Source organism: Myotis davidii, unplaced genomic scaffold, assembly GCF_000327345.1.
Source record: "Myotis davidii unplaced genomic scaffold, ASM32734v1 scaffold235, whole genome shotgun sequence".
NCBI lineage: Eukaryota > Metazoa > Chordata > Mammalia > Chiroptera > Vespertilionidae > Myotis > Myotis davidii.
In genome coordinates, this window is record NW_006287462.1 from 1,316,722 (window position 1) to 1,343,782 (window position 27,061).

The 27,061-nt window shown below is 38.9% G+C and overlaps 1 protein-coding gene across 1 annotated transcript in view; it reads right to left on the bottom strand.

The window, feature by feature from the left end:
- Nucleotides 1-27,061, bottom strand: part of ARAP2 (ArfGAP with RhoGAP domain, ankyrin repeat and PH domain 2) — a 159,180-nt gene that overhangs the window by 74,683 nt on the left and 57,436 nt on the right. Inside the window, exons 9-15 of the mRNA XM_006759331.2 lie at nt 25,840-26,018; nt 13,467-13,582; nt 10,697-10,896; nt 7,419-7,504; nt 6,476-6,658; nt 3,255-3,429; nt 2,668-2,802 (exon numbers count right to left, since the gene is read on the bottom strand). Coding sequence (XP_006759394.1) covers nt 2,668-2,802; nt 3,255-3,429; nt 6,476-6,658; nt 7,419-7,504; nt 10,697-10,896; nt 13,467-13,582; nt 25,840-26,018 — 1,074 coding nt within the window. The remainder of the gene's footprint in view (nt 1-2,667; nt 2,803-3,254; nt 3,430-6,475; nt 6,659-7,418; nt 7,505-10,696; nt 10,897-13,466; nt 13,583-25,839; nt 26,019-27,061) is intronic.

A 27,061-nucleotide genomic window follows, 5' to 3' on the forward strand; every position in this document is an offset into this window, starting at 1 on the left:
TCTGTGCAGGTGCCGGGAGCCGGTCCATCCTTGCTGTTTCAAGGGACCTGGCATATATGGCATACTGTTTTTAATATGTTTGGTCACCTTCTTGGCACTATGTGTTTTAACCAAGGTCACCTCTCTGAGAAAGGTTGTTTCCCCAGGTAGGGATTTTCCCCTGAAGTTAGGGAGGGAATAAAACCTCTTAACTCGAGAAAGGTTGTTTCCCCAGGTAGGGATTTTCCCCTGAAGTTAGGGAGGGAATAAAACCTCTTAACTCCCAGGCGGGTAATTAATCACTTTAACTAGGAACAATCATGCTTAAGAACATAATCTTTACTCCCTGGAATGGAGATAAGAAAAGCCCTAACCTTTGGAATAGAGATTGATAGGATTGACTCAACTGGTATAAATACAGATGTAACAAGGCAACAGAGACAGAACTTAGAACCTACACACAGAACTCAGATGAAGAACCTACAGACAGAATTTAGAAGACAGAACCTACACGGAGCCTAGAGACAGAGGAGCTTCGCTGGAGAGAGCATGGCAGGGGATCCTGGACAGAGTCTGGCTGCGGAGCCTGGCTGGGGAACCTAGACAGAACTTGGCTGAAGAACCTGGCGACCGAGCCTGGCTGGAGAACCTAAACCGAATCTGGCTGGAGAACCTAGCAAGAGAACATGGCTACAGAACCTGGCTGGAGAACCTGGAGAACCTGGCTGGAGAACCTACCAAGAGAACATGGACACAGAACTTGGCTGGAGATTGTGGCTAGAGATCCTGGCAAGGCTGCTGATCAACTGAACGCTGTCTCCGTGTCATTCCTTCTTCGCCGACTCCGTCCACACCTTTGGGGACCCCTGGACCCGCTGGGGTTGGACCCCAGCATGCAGGTGTGGCGCCGGGCCCAGGACCGTGCCACTGCCTCTGTGACTGCCTCTCTGGAAGGGGCAGCCCTGGGACCAGGACCACACAGCCCCTCTCCCGCTGCCGCTGTGGAAGGGGCCTTGGCGCTGGACCAGCCCACGCTGAGGCCTCTCCCGGGCCGCCTCTGCAAAAGGGGCTGCGTAGCCATCTTCCTCTGCTCCCACAGCCTCGGCTGCGAGAGCTGCCTTCCTCCGCTCCCACAGCCGCCACCTCTCCTGCACCACTGGCCCTCGGCCCTTGCAGCTGCTGTGGCTTTGTCAGGAAGGACATCCAGATGGTCGTCCAGAAGGCATCCGGTCTAATTAGCATATTACCCTTTTATTAATATAGATTAGTATAGATAACTGCTGTAGTCAATGCACAGATCATTCAGGTACTGTCTCCTTTCTGTTCAGTCAACTTTGGACTATTTAAGGGTTAAACAGTGGTAAGGAGGAACAGAAGATGAGAAAATGTCTGTGAAATTCATCCTTCATTATTGAGTTAGGGTGAGTTAAGGAAGACATAAAAACCAATTGTTGAAAGAAGCAAAAACATTTAAATTCAAAGAATAAAAATGCTATGCCACTGCCCAAAGTGCTACAATAACAATTATAACACAGCTCAGATGGAAAACACTGCTTCGTGCTGAATTCCTCTATTTTTTCATGTGCAAATCAGCATAATATCAGCTGTCTTACTGAGTTTTTATGAGGATTACAATTAATGTATGTAAATACCTAAAGCCTTACTAAAGGGCTGCGACTGTTTTCAGAAAAACCTAATCAAGTCCAGTTAATCCCAGTAGAATTCTGCTTGAGGAAATACTTTTTTGGAAATAAAGCATTTACACTGAAATAATCGCTTCAAGTGCACAAGAACCCAGATGAACACTTTAAAGTGAGTTCTTCATCCTACTGTTCCTTTTCTGGAGTAACAGAGCTGGGTCAGAGCACCCAGGGAACTAATGCCAGGCTCGGGGCCTCGGAACACCCACCGTCACTGGGCCTGTGGAGCTTAATCTCTTACATTCTCTTTGTTCCAGGAAGATGGAGCTCACAGTTTCCTGCTGTATTTCTAAAATCAGTTCAAATATTTGTCACCTGAGCATGAGGCCTGTGTCTTTTTCATTTTGGTATTTCTAATGCCTGCCTAACAGATGCCTGACACAAAGAGCTGATGGATAACTGCCTACAGGGCCTCGGCTCAGGTAATTCCCAAACCTAGAATATAGGTTGCTGAATCAAATCAATCCCCATCAGTATTTGGAAATCATGCTTAAGCTTTATTTTATATACACACATACACACACACACACACACACAGTCCACCAGAACAAACTGAACTCCCTAATATTACTTAGTATGCTGATAAAATAAGCACTGAGAACTTGTCACTTCTTCCTCTGTGTTCACATTTACCTATATTATCTCCCCAGTTAGGGTGTCTGTCCCTAAGGGAAGGGGCTGAGTTTCACATTTCTTCGGAATAACCTTTAAAACCTGAAACAGAATTGGTAGGCCCTGCGGTAGACATCAGTGAATTCTGTTGAGAATTCCCTCAGCATCCCAACCCGGTGGTAAATCCCTGTTGCAGCTCACGAAATATTATCTGTGCCTGGAAGCATTTATAAATCCTAAAAAAACATATTTTTTCTACCACAAGATCAAATCTAATATCTTAAGGGGAAAAAAATATCAAAATGTAAACCTAATTGTTTCGATAATGAAAGACAGTTTTATCGGTAACCAAATCTAAAAGGAGCAGGAAAGATACCTTCCAGCAGCTTTTTCTCTGCAGGGAGTTTGGAGGCGGCAGAAGGAGCCTGGTACAAAAAGTCACAGAGGAACGTGCACTGGGCGGACTCTTGACTTACTCCACCTTCGAAATGCGCGTCGTGTTGAGGGAAATCTGGAGAAATTGCAGAAATAATCCATTTGACATCTAAAATGTAAACAACTTTCCCTTTGCTTATGAATATGTAGGTGAGGTTTGAGCTAGAAGAAAAACTACTTCAACTATACCACAGAATACACAGAAATATTTATTTTACTTTGCATAAAATTTGCAAAAATAAGCACTTACGTTGTGTTTATTATTCATATATGAAAATCGGATCTGATTTTGGTAGAAATGATAATGTAGGATTAACTGTTTTAATCTCCCATTTGTAAGATTAGAGAAACGTAAAAGATTTCCTAGACTTTTTCTTAAAATAAAATGTACTCGGACGCATCTTCCATCTTGTTGGTAGTTATATTTTTCTTCATTCTGATGGCTTTTCTTATTTGAGAAATAAACAGATAAGGGCTTCTGTCCATTCAGGGACACATCAGAAGAAACCAGGCTAATGACGGGCTCACCTGAGAACTTGTTGTGGTAGAGAAATTCCATCTGCAGACTCTGCCCGGCCTTCTTGGCCAGCTGGTAGGGGGTGCTGTGCACGGGGTCTCCGGTTGCACACATGACGTCTGCTCCACTGAAGAGCAAAGCCATTGTTTCCAGAACATCCGATTTCACCACAGCAGCACACAGAGCCTGGCCATTGAAAGAAAATACAGCTCTTAAAGGAAGAAAATGCAATTCTAGCTATTAAAATGAGCGAAAGGCTGCCCATTTACGATAGGAAGTTTGTATTCCTCCTTAACTAAGAAATATAATTATACGTGTGCCCTGAATTAAACAACAGGCACCAAAGGTCTGCTTTGCATGAATTTAAATTATAACCAAGACCTCCAAGCCTCAGTTCATTGTTTTGTAGCTGTGATGTTCCAAGCCTTCTAATCCAGAATATCTGCTCTGGAAGACACTTTTTGTACTTACATACGAGGATGATGACTGATGCTCAGAAAAATCTTAATGTTTCAAATGTAATAATGAGGTATCCGCTGAATGTTTTGTCATATTAATGAATGTATGCATGTGTATGTGTATGAATGTAATTTCCAGCCTAATTGGGATCTGTATATTTGTTCAGTTATTGTTGTGTTGTGGTAATTTGAAAGATGAGCTCCAATTCAGAGTCTTTCCCTTTGGGGAGGGGTAATGTGGCGAGCAGGAACAGTAACCAGGCACATTGCTGACCTATATTAATAAGCTCCCTTTACATCTCTTCTAATCCTCTCTTCCTGCTTTCTCACGTTATTGGCTTCCCATTTTCTTCCAAACCCTCTGATTTGGCGCCCTGATGCCATCTGACTTCAGCCTCAGGTTCACTCTTTACCTTCTCGCTGACGTGGTGCATCTGGACGGGTCACTAATTAATTTGCCCTCCACACTGCAACCTCAGGGTAATCGCTCATTAGCTACCCCAATGGGCAGCTGAGAGTGTGCAGCCAACGAGTCTCAGAATGTATTCACAGTTCCTGTCTGCTAGTTAAAAAGTACGTCTCTTTTCCACCATGGTCTAGCTGACGTCCAGAATTTCCTTCACTTCAGAATCAAGAAGCCTGAATTCTTGACCTGGCACTAGATGATCTTGGGCAATCCTTTCTCCAAACTCTCTGGGTCTTAGTTTTTTGACACCTGAAAAATGAGGGTGTTAGAAAACATAACAGCTAATGTGCCTTCCACTTTGACCACCTTCTCACTGTAATTATATGTATTTCTTCTTCTTGTCTCTTTCATCATCCTGGTCTGATCCTTAACAACACTATATATGTTATGGCCTATTTATTGAAGTTCATCTGCTTATGGTCAGTCTTTCCTACTGAAGATCACTCTCATGAATGAAATAAGCACATCTACTTTTTACTACAAACTGTATCCCCAACACTAAAAGACAATCCAGCAAGCTGTAAGTATGCAATAAATATCTATGTACCAAGAACACTCAATGGGGAAAGGATATTCTCTTCAACAAATGAGGTTGGTAAGCTGGATAACCACATACAGAAAAATGAAACTGGACCCTATCTTATACCACTCACATAAACTAACTCGAGCCCTGGCCCACTGGCTCAGTTGGTTGGAGTGTCATCTTATGCATCAAAAGGGTGGTGGGTTCGATTCCAAGTCACAGCACATACCTAGGTTGAGGGTTCAATTACCTCTTAGGGCACATACAGGAGCAACCAATCGATGTTTCACTCTCAGATGGATCTCTCTCTCTCTCTCTCAAAATTAATAAAAACATATATCAGTGGTTCTCAACGTTCTGGCCCTTTAAAACAGTTCCTCATGTTGTGACCCCCAACCATAAAATTATTTTTGTTGCTACTTCATAACTGTAATGTTGCTACTGTTATGAATCGTACTGTAAATATCTGATATGCAGGATGATCTTAGGTGACCTTGTGAAAGGGCTGTTTGACCGCCAAAGGGGTCGCGACCTACAGCGTGAGAACCACTGACATATATCCTTGGGTGAGGATTAAAAAAAATTAACTCAAATGTACTAAAGAATTAAAAATAAAATCTGATACTATAATACAGTAATCTTCTTGACATAGGTCTTGGCAATGATTTTTGAATATGACACCAAAAGTACAAGCAACAAAAGCAAAAATCAGTAAGTGGGACTATATCAAACTTAAAAGCTTCTGCACAGCAAAACAATCAACAAAATGAAAAGGCAACCTGACGAATAGGAGAAAGTATTTGCAAACCATATACTATCCAAAGGGTGACTATCCAAAATCCAAAATATATAAAGGACACATACAACTCAACTTTTAAAAATCTGATTTAGTAATGGGCATAGAAACAAATTAGACAGTTTTCCAAAGAAGACATCCAAATGGCCAGCAGGTACATGAAAGGATATTCAACATCACTAATCATCAGGGAAATGTAAATGAAAACTACAATGAGATATCGCCTCACACCTGTCAGAATGGCTATGCTGGAGAAGACAAGAAATAACAAGTGTTGACGGGGATGTGGAGAAAGGGAACCCTTGTGCACTGCTGGTGGGAATACAATTTAGTTCAGCCACGTTGGAAAACGGCATCAATATTCCTCAAAAGACTTAAAAATACAGTTATCATAGGATACAGCAACCCCCCTTCTGAATATATATATATTTGAAATAAAAACAGAATATTGAAAAGATATCAGCACTCTGATGTTCACTGCAGCATTATTTTCACAATAGCCAAGTATGGAAACAACCCGTGTCCCTCATTAAATGAGTGAAGATCAAGTGGGTGGCATAAAATGGTCACAAAAGACCTGGACTCACTCAGCCAAAAGCAAGTGACAGTTCAAATCAACGGCACTAAGCAAAGCATTGCTTGTAACAATAAATTAAGTAAATCATGCTAATTCTGGTGACAGCAAGTCAGCAATGTATGAGCTGAAGCGTGTTCTGTCCCTAAAATAGGGAAAGTGGTCAGGGGTTTAAGAATAATGGGATATGCCTACGTTAGCTGAAATCTGCGGACAGAGAGTTTATCTGCCATTGATGACAACTCTTAAGAGAAACAATGAGAAACCATGGATAAAGTCTCACAAAAGGAAATAAAATGAGATTGTGCAATAATTTCATCAAATAGCAAAATATTTTTTATTTCTTTCCAAAATCCTTGGCACATATTTAATAAGATACTAAAATGCATGTCTATTGTTATGCTCTATTGGATACCTTATTTAATTCCTCCTTGGTGAGAGATGCCAAAAGGGTTTTTCTGAATCTCCCTTCTTTGTACTTCTGGGTAATGAAGGTTTTTCTCTTTTCTACAGGCGCGTCCATGTGTAATTCTTCATCTTTTTGAAGGTTACCAGCCCAAAAGTCATTTGCTCTTTTGTTTCCAATGACAATAAAAAGCTGAATTATCAAAAAATTATAAGATATATCAGTTCCTAAAATATGACTTAAATCTGCAGAAAACTGACTCACATGATAAATGAAAGCATAACTTAGTATAAAATATGCAAAAACACAGGAAAGATCCAACTTTTTCAGGAAGATGGAGTGTGAAAGCAGACACGATTTCTATTTTAAATACAGTCTAGCTGCTCTTAATAACAGTAGAAGATTAGCGAGGAAGGAAATTGCAAGCCACACAAATTGCAGCCAAAGCATGATTATTTTTTGAAGCTCACATTGAGACAGATTCATTTAAAATGGCTGAGTAGGTGGACTAGTGTGGCTGAGAGTGGTGCTGAAACGGAGCAGAAAATGGAACTGGGAGACAGCAAGTTAGACAAAATCGCAGTTAATGACACAGCATGGCCAAGATGAAGAATGGCAAATTTTTCCCAATGTTTTCATCACTTTTCTAATATTATATCCATGCTGGGTTAAAAAGAAAGTAAATTCTGGCTTAACAACAGAGCTGCCAACCCCTTAAAAGTAGTTATTACAATTAAAGCTCCGTGTACTTCTTTATCTTTAAAACAACTATTCATTTAGGAAGCCTTACGAAAGTTAAAGTAGAAAGTTGGTACTATCAAAGAAGCTATAAGCAATTTCTCTACTGCGGTGAGAAGTTGCTCAAGGAGTTCCCTACGTAAGCTCCTAACGGGCACCTCTCCTCCCAGACCTCTGCTCACCACCAACACCACCACAGTAAGACCAGACTTACCTCGATGAGTTCATTACTCCAAATGCTTGCATCCATTTTTAGACTTCTAACCTTGGAATCTTTTGGTCCTAAAGATCTATGTTGTCCTAAAGTCAAAAAACAGTTGCATTCTATTTTAATTCATATGCAAATGTATTTACCGTTTTGAAACAGTGTTTATGTGTGCATGGATGTTTGTGTTTATATATTTTTTCAAGTGAAAATACACTGATGTCTATTTCCACCCAGGAGTAGTGATGGGGTTTATACAGAAATCATAGCCAACCACAGTGAAGTTAACAGTAATCACCTTCATCACCGTCTTGTACTGGCATAAAACTATACTTTAACGGTGTGTATAGATGTATATGTGCAGGTGTGTACATATGTGTGCATGCACGCATGTATGTATATCCATACATATATAATTTTTGCATCGTTTGGTAATTAATTAGAAATAGTAGGTCACTGAAAATATTTTATAATGGGTCTGTGTAAATTACATGTATATGAAAACAGTTGTTATCCTTTTATTCTTAAAAAAAAACTAGCTACAACTCTAATAAATGGGTACTTAATCTTCAATGGAGTCTTTAAAAAAAACCACGCTAGCGATCAAGCCCACAGCCAGACATGTACCCTGACCAGGAACTGAACTGTGACCTCCTGGTTCAAAGGCGTACACTCAACCACTTAGCTACTCCGGGCTTAAGTGGATTCTTTATTCTCCTATTGTATGCATGGTAGAGAGTAACAGCCCAGCATTCCATTATTAACAGTTCAGTTCTGCCGTATAAATCAACATTCAGTCGTTACCAACAATGTCATGTTCAGATGCTTTATTGTCTAAACTCCCAAGAAGGAAAAAGGTACATAAGACATTACCTTTGATCTTAAGAACTTTCTTCCTTAAAGCATGAAAGAGTTCCTCTCTCTACCTTAAAAAGGTTCCTCTCTCCTCTGGTCTTTGAGATGGAAACTACTCAGAACACAAAGCCCGAGAACTCCCAGGGCGGGAAGTTGCACAGGTTTGCATTTATAAAGAACACCTAAAAGCAGCTGGGGTCAAACTGAGAACCAAGTAGGAAGAATTGGACAGAGTAGCCTACACAAGAAATGACAGAATCTGAGTTAAGGCAACAGAAAGAGAAACAAGGTGGAGGGCAGATTTAGAAACACCGCAAAGATGAAACTGACGGACCCGGTGGCCTGCGAGGACGGGGGAGGGGGGGGGGTCAGGAGGATCTCTGGGACTTTAAGCTTTACTGTAGGTGGGCAGGACTGTTCCGACCAGGATCTGGAATATAGGAGAAAGTGCAGTTTCATGTAATGAGCTGGCCATCAATGAGAGCTCCATTTTTAACATGTTATTTTTTGAGGGATCGTGGGCAAATCTAAGAAGAGGTTCTAGTAGGTAGATTTAAGAGTGTTGGTTTCTAACAGTCATCTGCATAAAAATGAGTGCTGAAGTCCAATGATAAAAATCACCCTTCAGGAACATCCAGTGGAAGACAGCAGAGCTTGAAACCCCAGGGAAACACTTATTTCAGGGGCAGGCAGAGGAAAAGCAGCCCGAGAAAGGATGAGCAGAGTAGAACGAGCACACGAGGAAATGGTCTCCTGGAAGCTGAGGGAGGATGGGAAGTCTTAAAGCGTCAGATTGTTAAATATCACAGAAGACAATAAAGACGAGCTGACCACACAGACATGGAGAGGTAGAATACATTGGTAAATGTGGGGAGAATAATTTTACTACAGTAGAGAGAAGGGAAGACTGATTAGAGATGCTAAAGAAAAACTAGGAAGTTTAGGATATGAAGAAAACCCATGCAGATGACTACTCTTGAAAGCATTTGTCTATTAAAGAAAAAAGGGACACAGATTGGTACACAGAAGGGAATGGTTACATTTTCAGGAAGCTGGTGTTAGTAGGACAGACTAAGGCTGGTTTATATACTGAAACAAAAGGAACCATAGTTGAACAGCTACATAGAGAGTGAGAAGAAAGGGAGCATAGGTAGAAAGAACAGCCTTGGACAACACAAAGGCTATGCCTTCCTGAGGCTGGAAAGGAACATGTGCAAAGTAGAGGGGGATTAATGGATGCTCTTTGTTGCTGCTATTGACGTTGTGAATTAGCTGTTTGGGAAATCTATCCTGTGGTGATGAGAAATGTGGTAGCACTGAGAGTATTAAGAGTTTAAAGCAGCCCTGACTGGTTTGGCTCAGTGGATAGAGTGTCAGCCTAAGGACTGAAGGGTCCCGGGTTCGATTCCAGTCAAGGGCATGTACCTTGGTTGCGGGCACATCCCCAGTAGGGAGTGCGCAGGAGGCAGCTGATCGATGTTTCTCTCTCATCGATGTTTTTAACCCTCTATCCCTCTCCCTTCCTCTCTGTAAAAAATCAATAAAATATATTAAAGAAAATATTTTAATAATAAAAAAAAGAGTTTAAAGCAACTGTTCTTGTCTTGGCTCCAGCTGACTTAGGTGCTTCTCCTCCACGTCACTCAATGAAACCTGTACTCTACTCTTGCCCTCATCCTCCTCTATTATAATCACTATTGATCTGCTGCTGCAGGAAATCCCATGCCTTCCACATCTTTTTAATTCCTAGGCCAGCACAGTACCTGGGAGAGCAAAAAGATGCATTAAAGTTTGGGTTAGGGCTAACTTTCTCCAAGATCTCCATGGTTTCACACCTAAGCTGGGGTCCACTGCCTGCACTCACTTGGACAACTGTCTGACCTCCCAATACAGAGAACTAGCAGACAGTCTGTAGGGTGTAAGGCCACAACAGGAATACCAGTCATGGCACTGCTTACTTTCATAACTCTCACTACACTTGGAAAATGCTTCTCTATAAAAATTCTCCCTAGAAAGGTACCAGACCTGGTATACCCAGTTTAGGGCTCTGAACAACGTTGATGTGAAAAACAGGATTGATAAAAGATGACCGAAGGAAAAAGGAGAAATCATTCAAACAGCAAGTGTGTTCAGCGTGTGTTCTGGAACACATTCCCCTAAAATCTCAAAATGTCGACGCTCTCTTTTTACAATCCATACATGGACCAGTAGGCACAAAAAAAATGATTACATGCTTAACAATCAATTTTGATACCTAAACCATGCATAAGAGAAACTTAGAATTGCATTTCGAAAATTGATTTAAATGTAATAAGCTTTCTCTGTTTTTATTTTCCACAACCATTAGCCGAGACACATTATATATGACAATAAAGAGCCTTCAGTGCCAACCTGCCACCAGACGGTGATGAGCATAACTTATCATTAATTACCTGCACACTTCTTGCAGATGACGACGCAGAGATTGATGGATGCCCAGTCCGGATCCGGGGCTTTGCAATCTGCACAGCTCCTGTTGGACTCATTGAACCAAATCTTCTCAGCTACTTCATAATCAGAGAGAGTTTCTGCTATCGATTGCTGCACAGCTTCAATCCACTCTTGTTTCTCCTTTTCAGACTCGGCTACAAAGCTGAAACAATTAACGTTTCTGCATTATTGATCTCCCTGGTAAAGGCCAATTAAGCGGTATGTTCGGTTTGCATATTCATTTCACTCACACATTACTCAGCGGCTGAAAAATATGCCGTCCAGGCAGTTGGATAGTCTCTTCTGTCAATCATCTAATTTAGGAATCTATTTATTTTCTTTAATTTTTCACATTGCTTATGACTTCATTTATGTATCTTGAAGCAAAATTAATGTGTATGTTTTTCTGACCAGGATATAAAAATTGCCCTTTTAGGTCAAGAGATTAAATGAGAGGCACTGTTTCTTAAGTAGTGGTTGTATAATAACCAACGTAAGACTGTCAGAGTTTCAGATCTATAGGGTTACTTCCCCAGGAAAGAATGCCAGGGTAGTCTGAAACTAAACTACACAAATACCCACCATAAAGTTTTAATTTTTTTAGTACTAAAAATAGATTATTTTGTCATTCAAAGAATGTACAATGGCTTTAAGAAAATGAGAAATCAAAAGTTTTAGGGATTACTATTCAACAGAATTCTGACTCATTTTTAGCCATGTTTTGATTTATTCTAAATCTTAGTGTTTGTTGGGTGCCTCAGTGAAAGAATAAAAACATTAAAGATCAGTTTCTTAAACTCCTTTAAGAAATATTTACTGAGTACCTATTGTGTGCCCAGAAATGTGCCATACTCAATCACCCACAGAACAATGCTTCGCATTACAATATTCTGTTCTGAAGAAAAAAATGCTTTGAAATACAATGAAAATATAGACGACTAGCATAAGTTACACAATCAGGAAGAAAACTGAGTGTGGATTTTTGTTGACGTTCTTTATGATACCATCATCACTATAATAGTTATACATTTCTTAGTGGTTTCTCTTTCTATATAGAGATTGGTCAAAGCCAGTATGGTTCTATGGAAAACAGATATTTGGTCTTTACTGGTATATAGCTCTAAAACCATTGGAATGATAAAAGTGTCTTTTATATGCTAATATGATAACTTGTGGCTGGGAGTCTAGACTGGAGCTGGACACCAGAAATACCAACGTTTGATTAGCTCTGGAACTTTCAACCAGCCCCACCCCGTGACCTCTGGGAAGGAGGAAGGACTTGCGATTGAGGTAATCACCAATGGCCAAAGATTTGATCACTCAGACCTTTGGAATGAAACTTCCATAAAAACCCCTAAACAACAAGGTTCTGAGGAGGGTGGTACATCCAGAGAGGGCACAGAAGCTCTGCACCACTAATCCCTTGTGCCTGCCCTATGCAGCTCACCCATCTGGCCTTTCCAGGGTTGTATTCCTTATAATAAACTGGCAATAGTAATTAAACTGTTTCCCCGAGTTCTGTGAACAATGCTAGCAGTTTATCAAACCTGGGGGAAAGGGAGTCAGGGGAACCCCATTTATAGTCAATGTGCACAGAAGTGTGGGTACCCAGGGACCCAATACTTGCAACTGGTATCTGGAGGACAGTCTTGTGGGACTGAGCCATACGCCTGTGGGGTCTCATGCTCACTCTGGTATGGCAGAACAGAACTGAATTGTAGAACACCCGATTGGAGTCCAGAGAGTTGGAGAATTGATTGGTAAGAGGAAAACCCCACAGATTTGGTGTCAGAGTGTTGTGAGTAAAAACAGCTCAGTCAATGCCTACATTTTCAGCTGAAGCATGAATCTGCATATGTGAAAATAAAGCTTATTATTCCTTACGTCTTTTGGTTGTTGCTAAAATTTGAGCCAGCAGACATATTTTGTCAGATAAATTGAGTACCAGACTTGGTTGTATTTTTGAGATTGATAAGTAATTGTTAGTCCTTAAAGAACTCTGACAATTGCCTATGACATTTATACTACCCTGTGGTATGTTGGTTATTTGTGACAAACGAATTAATGTGGTTGAACTCAGCAGACACTGACTTAGGCTTCTTCTGTGTACTATAGCTAGGAGTCATTATGGAGTCTTCTGACACATATGAAGAACATATATTGAGCTTTGTGTTTCACTGTGATAATGAAAAATTACTAGAATACCATAATACAAGATATATAACAAAGCACTAAAATATTTGATCAATAAATGCTAAGAGATCCAATAAATTCAGCGTCATTTTAAACTAGAGCTCCTTTTAGGAAATCATTACAGAACATTGATCTTAAAGGAGGGACTATACTTGATTAGGCTAAAAGAAGGTAAACAACAACACAGCCTAAAGACAACGTAGTATTTCCCTTTTACTTTATTCCTTCAAAATGTAAAGTACGTTTTCATACATTTGTTGATTACAAAAATGTAACATACTATGTCCACTAAGACAAAGATGTTTTAAGAAAAGAAACAACTCAAATTTCATGAAATTAGTATCTGCAGGTCTTATGATTATTTAAATCACTTTCACAGGTGCTTACAGAGACTGGCTAAGAAATTAAACAGAATGCAAAGTAAAAACATTGTCTTACTAAATGTCCTGCAAGAAATAAAATTGCCACTAGCGATGTAAAAGTGGCTCCCCTAAGCTGTCTCACAGTAGTACAGGCACAAAATGTTTAAGTACAGCTTACCTAAAACTCTTATAGGGCGTGATTATCTCAAAAGACTGTTTCATAGTCCGGTCCACTTGCTTTACATTGGCTACATTCATGGGGATTATGGTAATACCAAGTCCACCCTTAAAATCCTAGTTTGAAGAAAAACATAAAAAATGATTAAAACAAAAACATGAATTTCAAAAGTACAATTACATTCTCAAATGAAAACACATCTTACTAAATTTGACTATACACGTATGAATGGAATTAAACAATTCATTAAAAAATGCACTGAATAGTTTTATTTTAGGTAGTCACTTCCAGTACATGATAACAAGGTCCCTTCTAAGCTTGACAATTGGCTATTGGTCAAGTATGGGTTTCTTTCACATGAAACATCAGTTGAGTAGGACATAGATTTTTGAGCTGCACACACCTGGCTTTATTACCAAGTACCCAGCTGTTTTCTAGGTGGGGGAGCCAAATGACACTGGGAGGTTGCTATAATTGCTATTTATATAAAAAAAAAGGGGAGGTCAAGGCACGGAAAGATAGTTACATGGAAAGTGCAGTTGTCTGTGGTAGAAAGAGGCTGAAACCCAGGCCATCTCTCTGCGCTTCCTTTGTGCTACTGTATGTCATCTCTGCCCTGTCATATTGTTTCTCATTTACTCTCAAACGTATGCCTTACTTATTTTACAATTTTATCTCATTTCCAACATTTTATTACATTCCTCTTTCTTCAGTCAGATTCTGAAGGAGCTCTTCCATTGCTATTTTGGTTTGAAAACTGCCTTTTGTTCAACACCTATGGCCATTATGTTTGGTATGTCTCACCAGGATTAGACATTGTTCAAAAAGCTACACAAGTCTGCATTTTAAAAACATTAAAGGTTGCAATATATTGTCTAGTCAGAAGGGCTTGGGAATTTATCAAATAAATAAGCTCAACACGTTAAAAATATAATGAATCTGTACCTCGAGAAAATAAAGTATCTATGTGAACAGATGCAGAATAGCTGTGAATTGAATTCCTAAATTAAATTATGGCTAGGAAAAGGAGCCATGATAAAGGCACGGTGCAAAAAAACACCCGCTCACTTCTGATAAGGGCACTTCCGGCAGAGACTGTGAAAGTAACAATGCGTGGGCCTTCTTCCATTTGTGGCTCCTGCTACAGGGGTCAAAAGTAAAAGCACTCTTTTCCCAATTTGCTTGCAGGTGGGAGGGGCCATATCTCACAGTTCTAGTCAATAAAATATACATAATTCCTGGCTTGGGGCAGGAAGGTGGAAGGAAAGCTTGCTTTTCCATCTTCCTGGGAAATAACATCCAGATGCACAGAAGTCACTTTAGCCTGAGCCCGAGGACAGATTCCTGGAGCTAAGGAGTCAGAGTGAGTTAACAAACAGAACGAACCCTGTTCCCTGGTAGCCTCCGCTCTCCACTGCCTCCACCAAGAGATTTGTTAAAACAAATAAACCCCTGCGACTGAGTTGTCCTTCAGGAGTTTGATACGAATGCATTCCTGGCATAAAATAAGTGAAATAAAATAACATCTTCCCTCCGCTTGCAAAGGTATCCAGACTTTCCATCACAAATTGCACAAAGTCTCATTCTTTAATTTTTTTAAAAAATATATTTTATTGAATTTTTACAGAGAGGAAGGGAAACAGATAGAAAGTTAGAAACATCGATGAGAGAGAAACATCGATGAGAGAGAAACATCGATCAGCTGCCTCCTGCACATCTCCTACTGGGGATGTGCCCACAACCCAGGTACATGCCCTTGACCGGAATCGAACCTGGGACCTTTCAGTCTGCAGGCCAACGCTCTATCCACTGAGCCAAACCGGTTTCGGCGTCATTCTTTAATTTTTTAAAAATTGGTCTTTATTGTTGAATGTATTACAGATTTTCCCTTTTTTTCCCCATTGACCCCCTCCACCCTTCTCATGCCCCCTCCCCACTATTGTCCGTCCATGGGTTATGTCTTTATGCATGTAAGTTCTTTGGCTTATGTTTTTTAACTTAAAACATTTTTAGTCAGGATAAGAAAATGACTCATAAAATGAATCAATTAAAACATTTTTTTCTGATGAAAGAACAAATGGCTCCTTTTGCTAGGAGAAACAAGCTAAAAGTTGAGTTGATAATATAAAAGATGTAGAGATGTGCCAAGTGTTGTAAAATAATTAGAAGAATGTGGTATACTTCTACTTTTTATAATAAGCCCACTTAACAAAAATTAGTGTTGAACGTGACCTATATAGACAGAGAAAGGGGATCAAACTTTTGCTACTTGCTCCATATCAATGTTTCAATGTATTGGTTCAGTGCTATACTTACTAATTAAATTAAAAGCAAATTCTCAGTTATCCACAGCAAGGAACCGGCTGGGATAATGCAACTGTTTGAGAAACCCCATTGCATGAGATTGGAAACTCAGCTCTCTTTTAAAAATGAGGAAATAAAGTAGGGGCAGTAAGAAGAGAAGATATTTTTGTAAAGGGTTTATGATGGCTCAGCTTGATACAGGGATAACTCTAGAATACAATCGTTAAACGGCATGTCCTTCCAACAGTTGTGAGTAATGAAGCATTTGACAAGAGCTGGCAATCAGATCGCTGTGCGTTGTGTTTTCTGTGGGGGGGGTCTGGCCTGCAGGCACCGTGGGTTACTAAGGGCAGAGTGCACACTCAGCCATCACACCAGCAGATGGGAAGACTGACAACCTTTACGGAAACGGATGGGCCTCTTCAAGGCTCCAGCCTGAATAGATGCCCTTCCTTTCTACAAGCAAGTCATGAAATGTCTACTCACAGTGCTGAAAGTTCTGCTAAAAACAAAATACGTAAGGATTGGCTCAAGGCCCCAAACTTCTGAGCAAGGCAAAGATGATTTTTTAGCCTGGAAAAAAATTTACAACCCATTTATCAGCCGCTTGCTACGGCCACATGGTTTGGAGTAATTAGAGGACCCACTGAACTCGCCAGCACAAATCGACTGTGAAATGTACCGCAGAGGAACAAGATAAATGTCAGTGCTCTCGAGAGCTGTTAAATAAGAAACAACTGCGTTTCTCATTAAAAATATCTGTGGTGACATTAAGCCATCTTTTCAGACAGTATTTAGAACATATTTAGAATAGATCTCATTCCTTGATGCTCACCGAAGTTAACCGTGTAAAAGTCTCCCTCCCACCTGAGATTCTGATTACATGAGTCAGAAAGCAGAGCCTAAGAATCTTCCATTAAAAAGACAAAGAAAATTCCAGACTGGTGTGGCTCAGTGGTTAAGCATTAGCCAATGAACCAGGAGGTCATGGTTCGATTCCTGGTCAGGGCACATGCATGGGTTGCAGGCTCGATCCCCAGTGTGGGGCGGCAGCAGATGAATGATTCTCCCTCATCATTGATGTTTCTATCTCTCTCCCTCTCCCTTCCTCTCTGAAATCAATTAAAAAATATATTTAAAAAATAATAATTTTTAAAAAGCAAAGCAAAACTACAAGCCTGTGATTTTCATGTTGCCAATACTGAGAAACACTGAAAGAGAGAGCAGAACCAGTGATGAAATCAAGACAGTATGAGTCTGCAATGTTTACATATCAGGATATAAACACTCTTCTTTCTGTAAAGCAAAAAAAAGCACAAGATCAAATCATACAAAAATCATTAGGAATCATTAGGACGAATGGGTGAAAAGAGGCTGGTCAGAACTCAGTGACACAGTGGGTTTCATCAAGCACCTATTTGTCCGGGGTGCCAACCCCTGTGCTAGTATCTAGAGGCTTGAAAGCATCAATCTTCATTGAGCACAGGCAGAACACTCCATCATCGGTTTCATAGCTACGTGAGTGTAGTGCTCTAAAGCTGACAGACAGCTGTGAACTCTCATTTGCTTTCTTGAAGATTCTGTGAAGAAGGCGGAGCAGATATACCCTTTTGTGAAATGGGGATATTTGTCCTGGCGAAACAGCGTGTATGAAGGACTTAGCAAGTGCCCGGAAGTGTGCTAAGTCCTGGGTCAGCCCCGAAGCCTAAGACAGGGTACCCGCCTTGGAGAAGATTCGGTCTAAGGCGAGAATGAGGGGGCACTGCAATAAGGCACTGAAAGAAAAGTGCATAGAAGCCTGTAGGGGAAGCACTGAATCCGGCCCAGAGAGGAGAGAGCTGTGTCCATAGGAGGCTTCCCAGAGGCAGTGACACTTGACTGGACAAATGACAAAACCCAGACCAGCTTGATACGCGATACCTCTCTTGCTTCATGAAGTTCACTCATTTGTAAAATGGAGATAGAGTGGTAGCTATTGCATCGCTGTGGGGAGCATTAAATTCATACAATTAAAAATGCTTAGCAGAATAAGCACCTGGTACGCAGTAGGTGCTACCCAGTTCTACTGAGCAAGTGTTATTTTCTACCTGCTTAAATTTAAAGCCAATTGGAGATATTACCTATTAAAAAGCTAATTACCAGAGAATACATGCATAGAAACAACAAGCATGTATACCTTTTTCAAATGGGATGGAATGTGAATGTTAGACGTTCAAGAAAATTTAAAATAAATTACCCACTAACTGCAATCTGATTGTCAGCACTATTCTCGTTTTGAAAAATAGACGCAAGTCAGGAATAAGCCAAACTTCCAACCCTTAAAATGCCATAAACTGGACTGAAACAAAAAACACACCAAAAAACCACAGTACCATAAAAATGAAATGCCTAGAATATTATTTTAGAAAACATAAAGCTAAACACAGATTGTGGAATAAAGAATATTTTACATTTAATCTGCTGTCAGAGAATGCGGACTCTCAGAAAGCACGAATCCCCCACCGGGACAGCTGTAACCAGGGCTGTGGTTGGCAGTGCAGGCCTGGATGACTGCAAAAGTGGTGATGACCAGGAGGCACTGGGGGTCAGACCTCGGGGACAACCTTGGCTGAGCCACTCACTAGCTGTATGACTAGCTGCTGGCGAGTCATTTAGTTTATCTAGACCTCAACGTTCTCATGTATGAAAATACAGCAATATCTACCTTATATGCATTATTATAAAAACTGATGAATATAAAACCAAGTACATCCAGACAATCCTTGCATTTGAGGGTTCCAAAGCCAGAATTTGTCTTCAATAAAAACATTTCCATTTTATTTAGAATGACAAAGTAGTCACACCAATGACTCCATATTAAACATCCAGATTAGAATTAATGGTTAGGTATTTGCCGAGATACTGGGTTATTTGTACAAATTTGAAACAACGAAATCTGGTTGACACTACATTTTAAAACTATACAGTGAAAACTGCAAAATAAAAGTTTGATTTCTAAACAGAAAAAAAGAAGAAGAGTCTATTAACCCCAAATATGCTGAAATCTCAAAGCCTATTTTGGGAAATACTGGATGCCAGGTCTCCATGCCAGGCATTTAAGAACCCAATGCTTAGACATTTGTCGAAAACAGATGTGGCATTGTATGACATTGGCACCAGGCTTCCTGGGGAACACCAGATGCACAGTTTGGCCAGATACAGAACCCAGAGAATCAGAGGCCACCACCTACTTCCTGCTGCTTCTTTCTGCACCACACAACCCGGAGCCCTATGAGGTCTATTTAAATTCTATCAGAGTTCCAGGCCCACGCCAGACACCAGGGAACATTATGCTAGGGGGTGGGGGGAGTGAGCCTCTTTTTATACCCTGATTTGAGAATGTTTAATCAAGTAAATTTATGTAGTTAAAACCTCAATGCCACAATTATCACTAAATGGATATGCAAACCCACCAAGCAAGACATCTGGCTGTTATGATTCCGCTAATATTAACATGATATTCAAAAATACTCATTAGAAAAGGATGGCAGATTGGCTTTCAGGACAACATAACAAATGGAAACCAAAGCCCAATTTGTCTTACATTCATGGGCAGAAATTCCGTTCAACATCCATATTATTTCAAGATAAATAAATTTATAAAAAACAGTTATTTTTCCAGAATACAGAAAATCTATAGGCTTTGAACTAATACAAAAATAATTTAATTACATAAAATTTCTATACAACAAATAACTGAAAAATGAAAGTGAACAATAGCTCAGAAAAGTAGTTGTAGAAAATATGAGGACTGATATATGAACAGTTTAAAGACATTCTAAGAAGAGACAAAATCCCAATAAATAAGAAAATACAAAGACAATTCATAGAGAAAAATTTTAAAAGAAAAATATTTTAAAAGATAAACTCTCACCAAGAAAACAGCTGTAAATGACCATTAATTCAACAAGTTCATTCTACGAAATGTTTGCTAACTGTTGGCTACCTACGTGAAACTCCTGAGGACACAGCAGTGAATAAAGTAAATACTTATTCCATTAATTGGGGAATATGAAAATCACATAACACTTTTAAGGTTAAAATGAAACTGATACCTATTCACATGGCTAAGAGCATTTTAAATATAAACAATTATTTAGAAAAAGGTCATAAATATTCTTGCTAAAAAGTAATCAAACAGGAAAAGATTATATCCAAAAGGCTCCAGAAATCTTATTGACTTATTACAATGTAACAAACAGGAGGGATATTTTGGGTTCCCACTGGACCCCTAGGGCCTAGAGCAGTCCCCCAAAATGAGAATGTGCCCAATAAAAATTTGTAAAATAGATGAAAAAATACAGAAGCAGAGTGAACTGTAGTATAACCTACACAAACTCAATTACACAACTCATTTTATACAAAGTTGAAGAAACAATGGAGAAAAAGTATAATAATTATACTACATTACAGGCACATAAAACATAAGCCAAGATAAGAAACAGAACGAAATTTGCAAAAATTAAACACTTTGCAGGGTAGTGCTGTGAGATGGTGCTAAATATTTAACGGGTTGATATTTAAGTTCTGTGATGATAGCACCATAGTGTTTTGCAAATGAGTAAATAGGTAAATCATTTTATACTACGGAAAACAGTATAGAGATTCCAAAATAAATTAAAAATAGAACTACTGTGAGACCCAGCAATTCTGCGGGGTCTGTATCTGAAGAAAATGAAAACAATTCAAAAAGATATGTGCATCCCTATGCTCACTGCAGCATTGTTTACAAAAGTCAAAATATGGAAGCAACCTAGGTATCCATCGATAGATGAATGGATAAAGAAGTGGTGCATGTGTACAGTGGAATATTACTCAGCCATAAAAAACCGAAATCTTGCCATTCATGACAACATGAATTGACCTAGAGAGCATAATTTGAACAGAAAAAGACAAATATGATTACACTTATATGTGGAATCTAAAAGAAAATAAAACAAAACAAAAAACAGAAACAGAAGAGAAACAAACTCATAGATACAAAGAACAAACTGACGCTTGACAGAGGGGAGGAAACGGGTGGAAAAGGGGATGGGGATTAAGAAGCACAAAACTTCCAGTTAAAAAATAAACCACAAGGATGTAATGTACAGCATAGGGAATATAGAAAATAACGTTGTAATAACTAAAGGTGGCAGATGGTTTCTAAACTTATTGTAGTGATCACATAGTAAGGTATATAAATAAGGAATTTCTATGCTGTACACCTGAACCTAATATAGTGTATTCATTTCAATGAAAAACGAATTTTAAAAAATAATCTTAGTGTCAGTTCTACTTCGCTATCTTACTCTCTAACAAATGTTTTGATATCTCCTATTGGCTCTTTTCTACTTTTTACAGTGTATCTGGAAAAAACAAACAACTAACATTCCCTAAGGCATTTCCCCTACTTAGCCAAGAGCTACTTCAAGTTTCAGTTCCTACAATCTGCTAATTATTGAAAGGGAAAGAAAAAGATGAAAAAAGTAAATGTTGGAACTGTCCATCTGAGAAAAAGAAAAATCCATGTTGATTCCACAGAGTTTAGACCCGTCAGTGAAACATCGAAGAGAATGTGAAGACTGGCATCCCCTTGCTATTATAATGCCACTTCTCTTAAAAGAGTAGAGATTTTTCCCTGTGGCTTGGCTCGTTTGGAGCAACTTCCAGTGCACTGAAGGGTCTCTTGATTCCCAGTCAGGGCACATACCCAGGTTGCAGGTGTGATCCCCAGTTGAGGGGCATACAGGAGGCAACTGTGCAATGTTTCGCCCTCACATAGATGTCTCTCTCTCCCTATTCCTTCCTCTAGGTCTGAAGTCAATGGGGTGGGGGTGGGGGTGGGGGGGAGAAATTTCTATTTAAACTTAGAAAACCTAAGTTCTTGACTCAGTATAAGGGACAGATCCAGAAAAAGTAAAAGAATTACTAAAAATATGTTTGGAGGGATGCTTCACATGGAATCTCAGGGACACCTATTGGAAGGAGAGAAACAACTTTAGAAAAGATTAGCAATAATCAACAAAATTAGAGTAAATTTCCATACATACAGAGAGTTACAGGAACATATGGGATATAACAGTTTCAAATTGTTTTTCAAACACCTTCTTTTATGCTGACTTTGCAAATGGAGTTTTAATTTCTCCAATAGAGCATTCTCCTGTTAATAAAAGTCTATGTGAAGAAACTAATAATAGGATTTTAACCTGAAAAAATGAAAATTTATATAACATTATTGGCATTTAAAAAACAAACAAACAAAAAACACAGTAGCTATAGTTTAGAACCATATATAATTTATTAGCAACAGTTCTTCAAACTTTTAAAAACATATTATTACCACTAAGAATAATTTTGGTAAATTTCCACTTAAATGTTGCACATTTCAAAATGTTCAATCAAGAAAATGATATGCTTACAAATGCAACAATCACAGAAAGAGGTTTAGCAACCCCAAGTTAATGATGCTGAACTAAAGAACCACTCAAAGTTCTGGAAGGCTGTTTTTACACATTTTCCCACTCCAGCAACATCTTGTTCACTTAACCTGGATGCTTCTAGTTCTGTGGAAGAGAGAGCTTAGAGCAGTGTTTTCCTGGGTGTGGTCTTGGATCACCTGTCACTGACTCACCTAGGATACTTGCTACAAACACAGATTCCAACACACCATCTCCAGAAATCCTAAGTCAATGGCTCTAATGAGTCCAGATAGCTGAATGTTAATAATGGCCTTGGAGACAGTAATCTATCTCTCTTCTTCACATGATGCCATTTAAATCTAAGGAGATTAACTTAATTACCTGAGCCAATTAACAGCAGATGAATGAAAACCCAGAACTGGCACCGCCCAGTCCAGTCTTCTTTGTTCTAAATGCCCTCCCAAGCTTCTTTTGTAATAGCCCATCCACAGATGCTGCAACAGCTACCCTTCCCCCTCTATCCTCCGTTTACTCTCTCTAGTCACCTCCAAAGTACATTAGTAAAACTATGTACAAATAGAGAAAAGGGAAGTGAAAACTGTTCATGTTAGGGTGGTGTAAGTCAATGTTCTTTATTTTTTTTATTCTAGTCAAACTGTAAGATATGTGGGCAATAAATTCACTGTCTTAAATTTTTTTTAAGTAAAAATAATTAAGCTTGGATACATGGATCTAAATGAGAGCAGACACAAATGAAAATACAGAATCAACACCCCTGACATTCTTATAAGTTTTTTCCATCATCTTTTAAAAAAAAACCCACAAGATTCCTTTGTATAGTGCGTGTATAAAACTTTTAGAAGTTAAATCAAACTATTTTATTATCTTTTAGTGCTTTTCCTAAAACACTAGCTTAAAGCCCTGCTCATTCAGAAGAAAGACACCTTATTTAGCATGTCACCCAAATTTTTCACACAATTTGCTAAACCATGTGAGTAAACCAATGGGCAACTCTCCCCTGGGGGAATAGCATGCCCTACGGTGTAAAAATAAATACAATTGGAAGAGTATGTCAAGGCCTAAACATAGAGGGCCATCCTTACTTTATCCAGCCAGTCTTTAGCCAACTAGTTATTTAGACTAAGTCCCTTAAGACCTGGCTTCTTGCAACATGATGAATCTGATATAATTTTTTTAAAAGAGCACACATACGAGCAGTAATATGCACTTTGCAAGGATGCGTGTCTATGTTTGTGTGTAACATTCACATATGTTAATGCATTAAAAAGGACTTGAAATATACATCCATCAAAAATAGGTTTACTGTCCTGCCAGTGTAGCTCAGTTGGTTGAGCATCGCCCCATGCACCAAAAAGTCACCAGTTCGATTCCGGGTCAGGGCACATGTCCAGGTTGTGGGCTCAATCTCTGCAGGAGGCAGCCAATCAATGTTTCTCTCTCATTGATGTTTCTCTCTCTCTCTCCCCCCCCCCCTTCTTCTCTCTCTAAAAATCAATAACATATTTGTTAAAAAAGAGGTTTATTTCTCAAAAGATGAGGAGGGGTCCAGTATTAATGCTTTAATTTTACGGAGAATATACTCATTATTTGTGTACATGGAAGTGTTCTAATTCTCGGACTTCATTAGATGCCCATTTCTGCACCTCCCTGTAACTCCTACACAAGCCTGACAGAGCACTGAGCTCACCATCTATCATGGACACTGGTCTTCTCTGACTTTTCCTCCTGGAAGACTTGTGTCCTCCTGTCAGCACATCATTTTCCGAGTGCCTGGCATGGTATAACGCTTACTGAATGCACACTGTGAACCTTCCAGGCAACTAAATTATTCAAGGAAAGAATCTCCCTCTATTTCTAAAAGGTCACAGGCCACAAATTTTCTTTTCAACATACAGTTTAAAAAGATAGTTTGCTATAGCGGCTAAGAAGCTAGACTTAGAGTTACAAAGTTCTGGTTTTAAATTAAACTCTGCATAATGAATTGAAATCCTTACCAAGTTACTTAATCCTCATTTTCCTCAGCTATAAAACATGAATAATAATATCTTCCTCCCATATTTGTGGGTAAGATTAAAGGGAATATTTATAAATTAATTAGCACAGTAGCTGGTACTCAACAAATGGTAGTCATTATTATCCCTTTTTTATACTCAAATGCTAATGTTAAAGCAAAAATTTCAGATATTTCTTGCTAATCAGAAAATATCAGTAAAACCTTAAAAGCATTGTACTTTACTTCTAGAGAATAACAAACTCAGATATTCTAACGAATGTAAGCAATTAAACTAATAATTTGAAGCCCATCAGGTCTGTGCAACTAACAGATGAATACCTCAATTACTGTGTGGTACTCATTTAACAAAGAAACTTCCATACTGATCTATGCAAATTATGCATTTTTAACCACCATTCCAATAAGAAAAGTTTTAATCATCTTACTTCACAAACGGAAAATGTTCACATTGAGTTCATACATATTATTAAGCTGCACATCACTATTCTTGAGAAATAGGCTAACTATCCAAGTTATTAATATGCCAACAGTGTTCAACTGATGCTGTCCACAGTTAATTGGCTAAGAAATCTTATCCCAAAAAATGTAATGAGTAAGTTAGCACTGAAGTTCCAGAGGATGCCTTGGATAAAGATCTAGAGTTCATGTGCTTTGAAACTATTTGTTTTGAGTTGATTTCACTCTTTTTGTTATGAAAACAGTCAGCATTCATAGTTCACAATATCATAACCCATTATACTGTATTATACAATGAGTTCATTTTAGATCAGCTATCCAAAACATACCATTTAATTCCACAAATAATTACTAAGCATTTAATATATTCTAAGCTGAAAGATTAAGTAAGAATTCCCAAAAAGAGATAAGGAATTTTCTTATAGATATTAAAAACAAGATATGTTAGAGAAATGGAAGTCTACAGAATCAAATGAAGTTCATGAAATTTATTAAAACTTTATTTTACCATCAGTCTCTCATAACACTGAAATTTTCTATTGAGTCCTTCCATATTAACCAAATTCAATAACAAGTTAAGCCATATATATATATACATATATATATATATATATGATATGTGTGTATTTATGTGCATATGTGTGAATGCATGTATATCAATCACTTGTCTCTGGTAAATTATTTACTTTGCTAGCAACTTATCTGCTCAAAACAAAAGCCAAAATGCTGTAAAATCAAGAAAATATGTGCTTACTCTATAATTTTGTCACAAAAACAAAAGAAACACAACAGGTGCCTATTTCATCAACAGCTGTAATGTGTAATTTGTTCTTAATTACTTTCTCATGTAGTTTCATAATGTTACTTCAGCTAAGGAATACTTTCTAAAAATTATTTTCAATGATTCTCTTCCTCAGTCCCTTGGAAAGGTGATGTCTAGTCTCAAACCTAATATAGATGACATTTTGTGCTGCTAAAGGAACTGAGAAAATTCAACAAAACAACTGTCTTTTTTTATATTTAGTGGAATACTCAAGGCATAAGCAAGGCTGTAAGTAAAAACACTAATAAGCCCAACGGAGCACAGCTGCTACTGTAATCAGGGACTGCAATTTGCAATTGCTGTAACATAGCTTACCTGTTCGTTTTTGCAGAGCCACACGCTGTTTCCACTTAACACAGTAAAAATTTTGGCTTTATACCCTCTCAATTCAAGATATCCACATTTCTCAGGGGCAGCAACTGCTTGAGACTGCGACGAGGGGGACTGCGATTTCAGTGCATTCAGTAGTATGCTGACCCAGTCATTTCTCTCCTCTGAAAATAAAGATGGGGACAAAATACATGTATCCATACTTACATACATTATACACACATAGGAACAGGGACCGGGAATCTACTCTCTCTACAACAGATAATGCAAAGATTCTTTCCCACAAGTGCACTGTGCATGCTGTTGTGGGCAGGGCCAATAGTCAATTCTGTAAGGAAAAGCAAATAACAAACACTACTCAGTTGTCCTACACCCAGTGACACCGGCTCCGCCTTGGAGCTTGTCAGAAATGCACAATCTCAGACCCACCCCCAGACATGATGAATAAGAATCTTCCTTTTAGCCCGGCCGGCGTGGCTCAGTGGTTGAACATCGGCCTATGAAACAGAAGGTCACGGTTCAATTCCCAGTCAGGGCACATGCCCAGGTTGTGGGCTCGATCCCCAGTGTGGGAGCTTTCAGGAAGCAGCCGATCAATGATTCTCTCTCATCATTGATGTTTCTATCTCTCTCCCCTCTCCCTTCCTCTCTGAAATCAATAAAAATATATTTATTAAAAAAGTAATAATCTTCCTTCTAACAAAGTCCCCAGGTGACCTGTATCCATGTTCATGTTTAAGAAGCACTCTTTTAGATTATTTGTGAGATTGATTTTTTTTCTTTTAATAGATTTTAGAGCATCTTTTCTTCTTCTTGAATAATTTCACCTGCATCCGCTGCTACAAGTCTTTCCAATAACAAATATTTATTGAGTGTCTATGCACCATTCCTTCTGAGAACATGCTCTGACGTAGATATGGCCCTGCTCAAAGTAGAATATTTTGACGGGAGAAAGACAAAAGGGGGATGAGAGAGAAGAGGAGAGGAAACAAATTGCCATTTGTAATTAAGCTGGAATGTAAGTAAAGTTAACAGGAATTCCCTCAAACCTCAAATTAGTTCTTGAGGTGTTCAGGAGTGCCCACTATGGTATACTACTCAGAAAAGGAAGTTATTCAAACACTCAACAGGAAGAGACTTAATATTCTCCAGACTACCGGACTTAGTAGTAGGCATAAATATTAACAACAAAGAATGTATTACACTA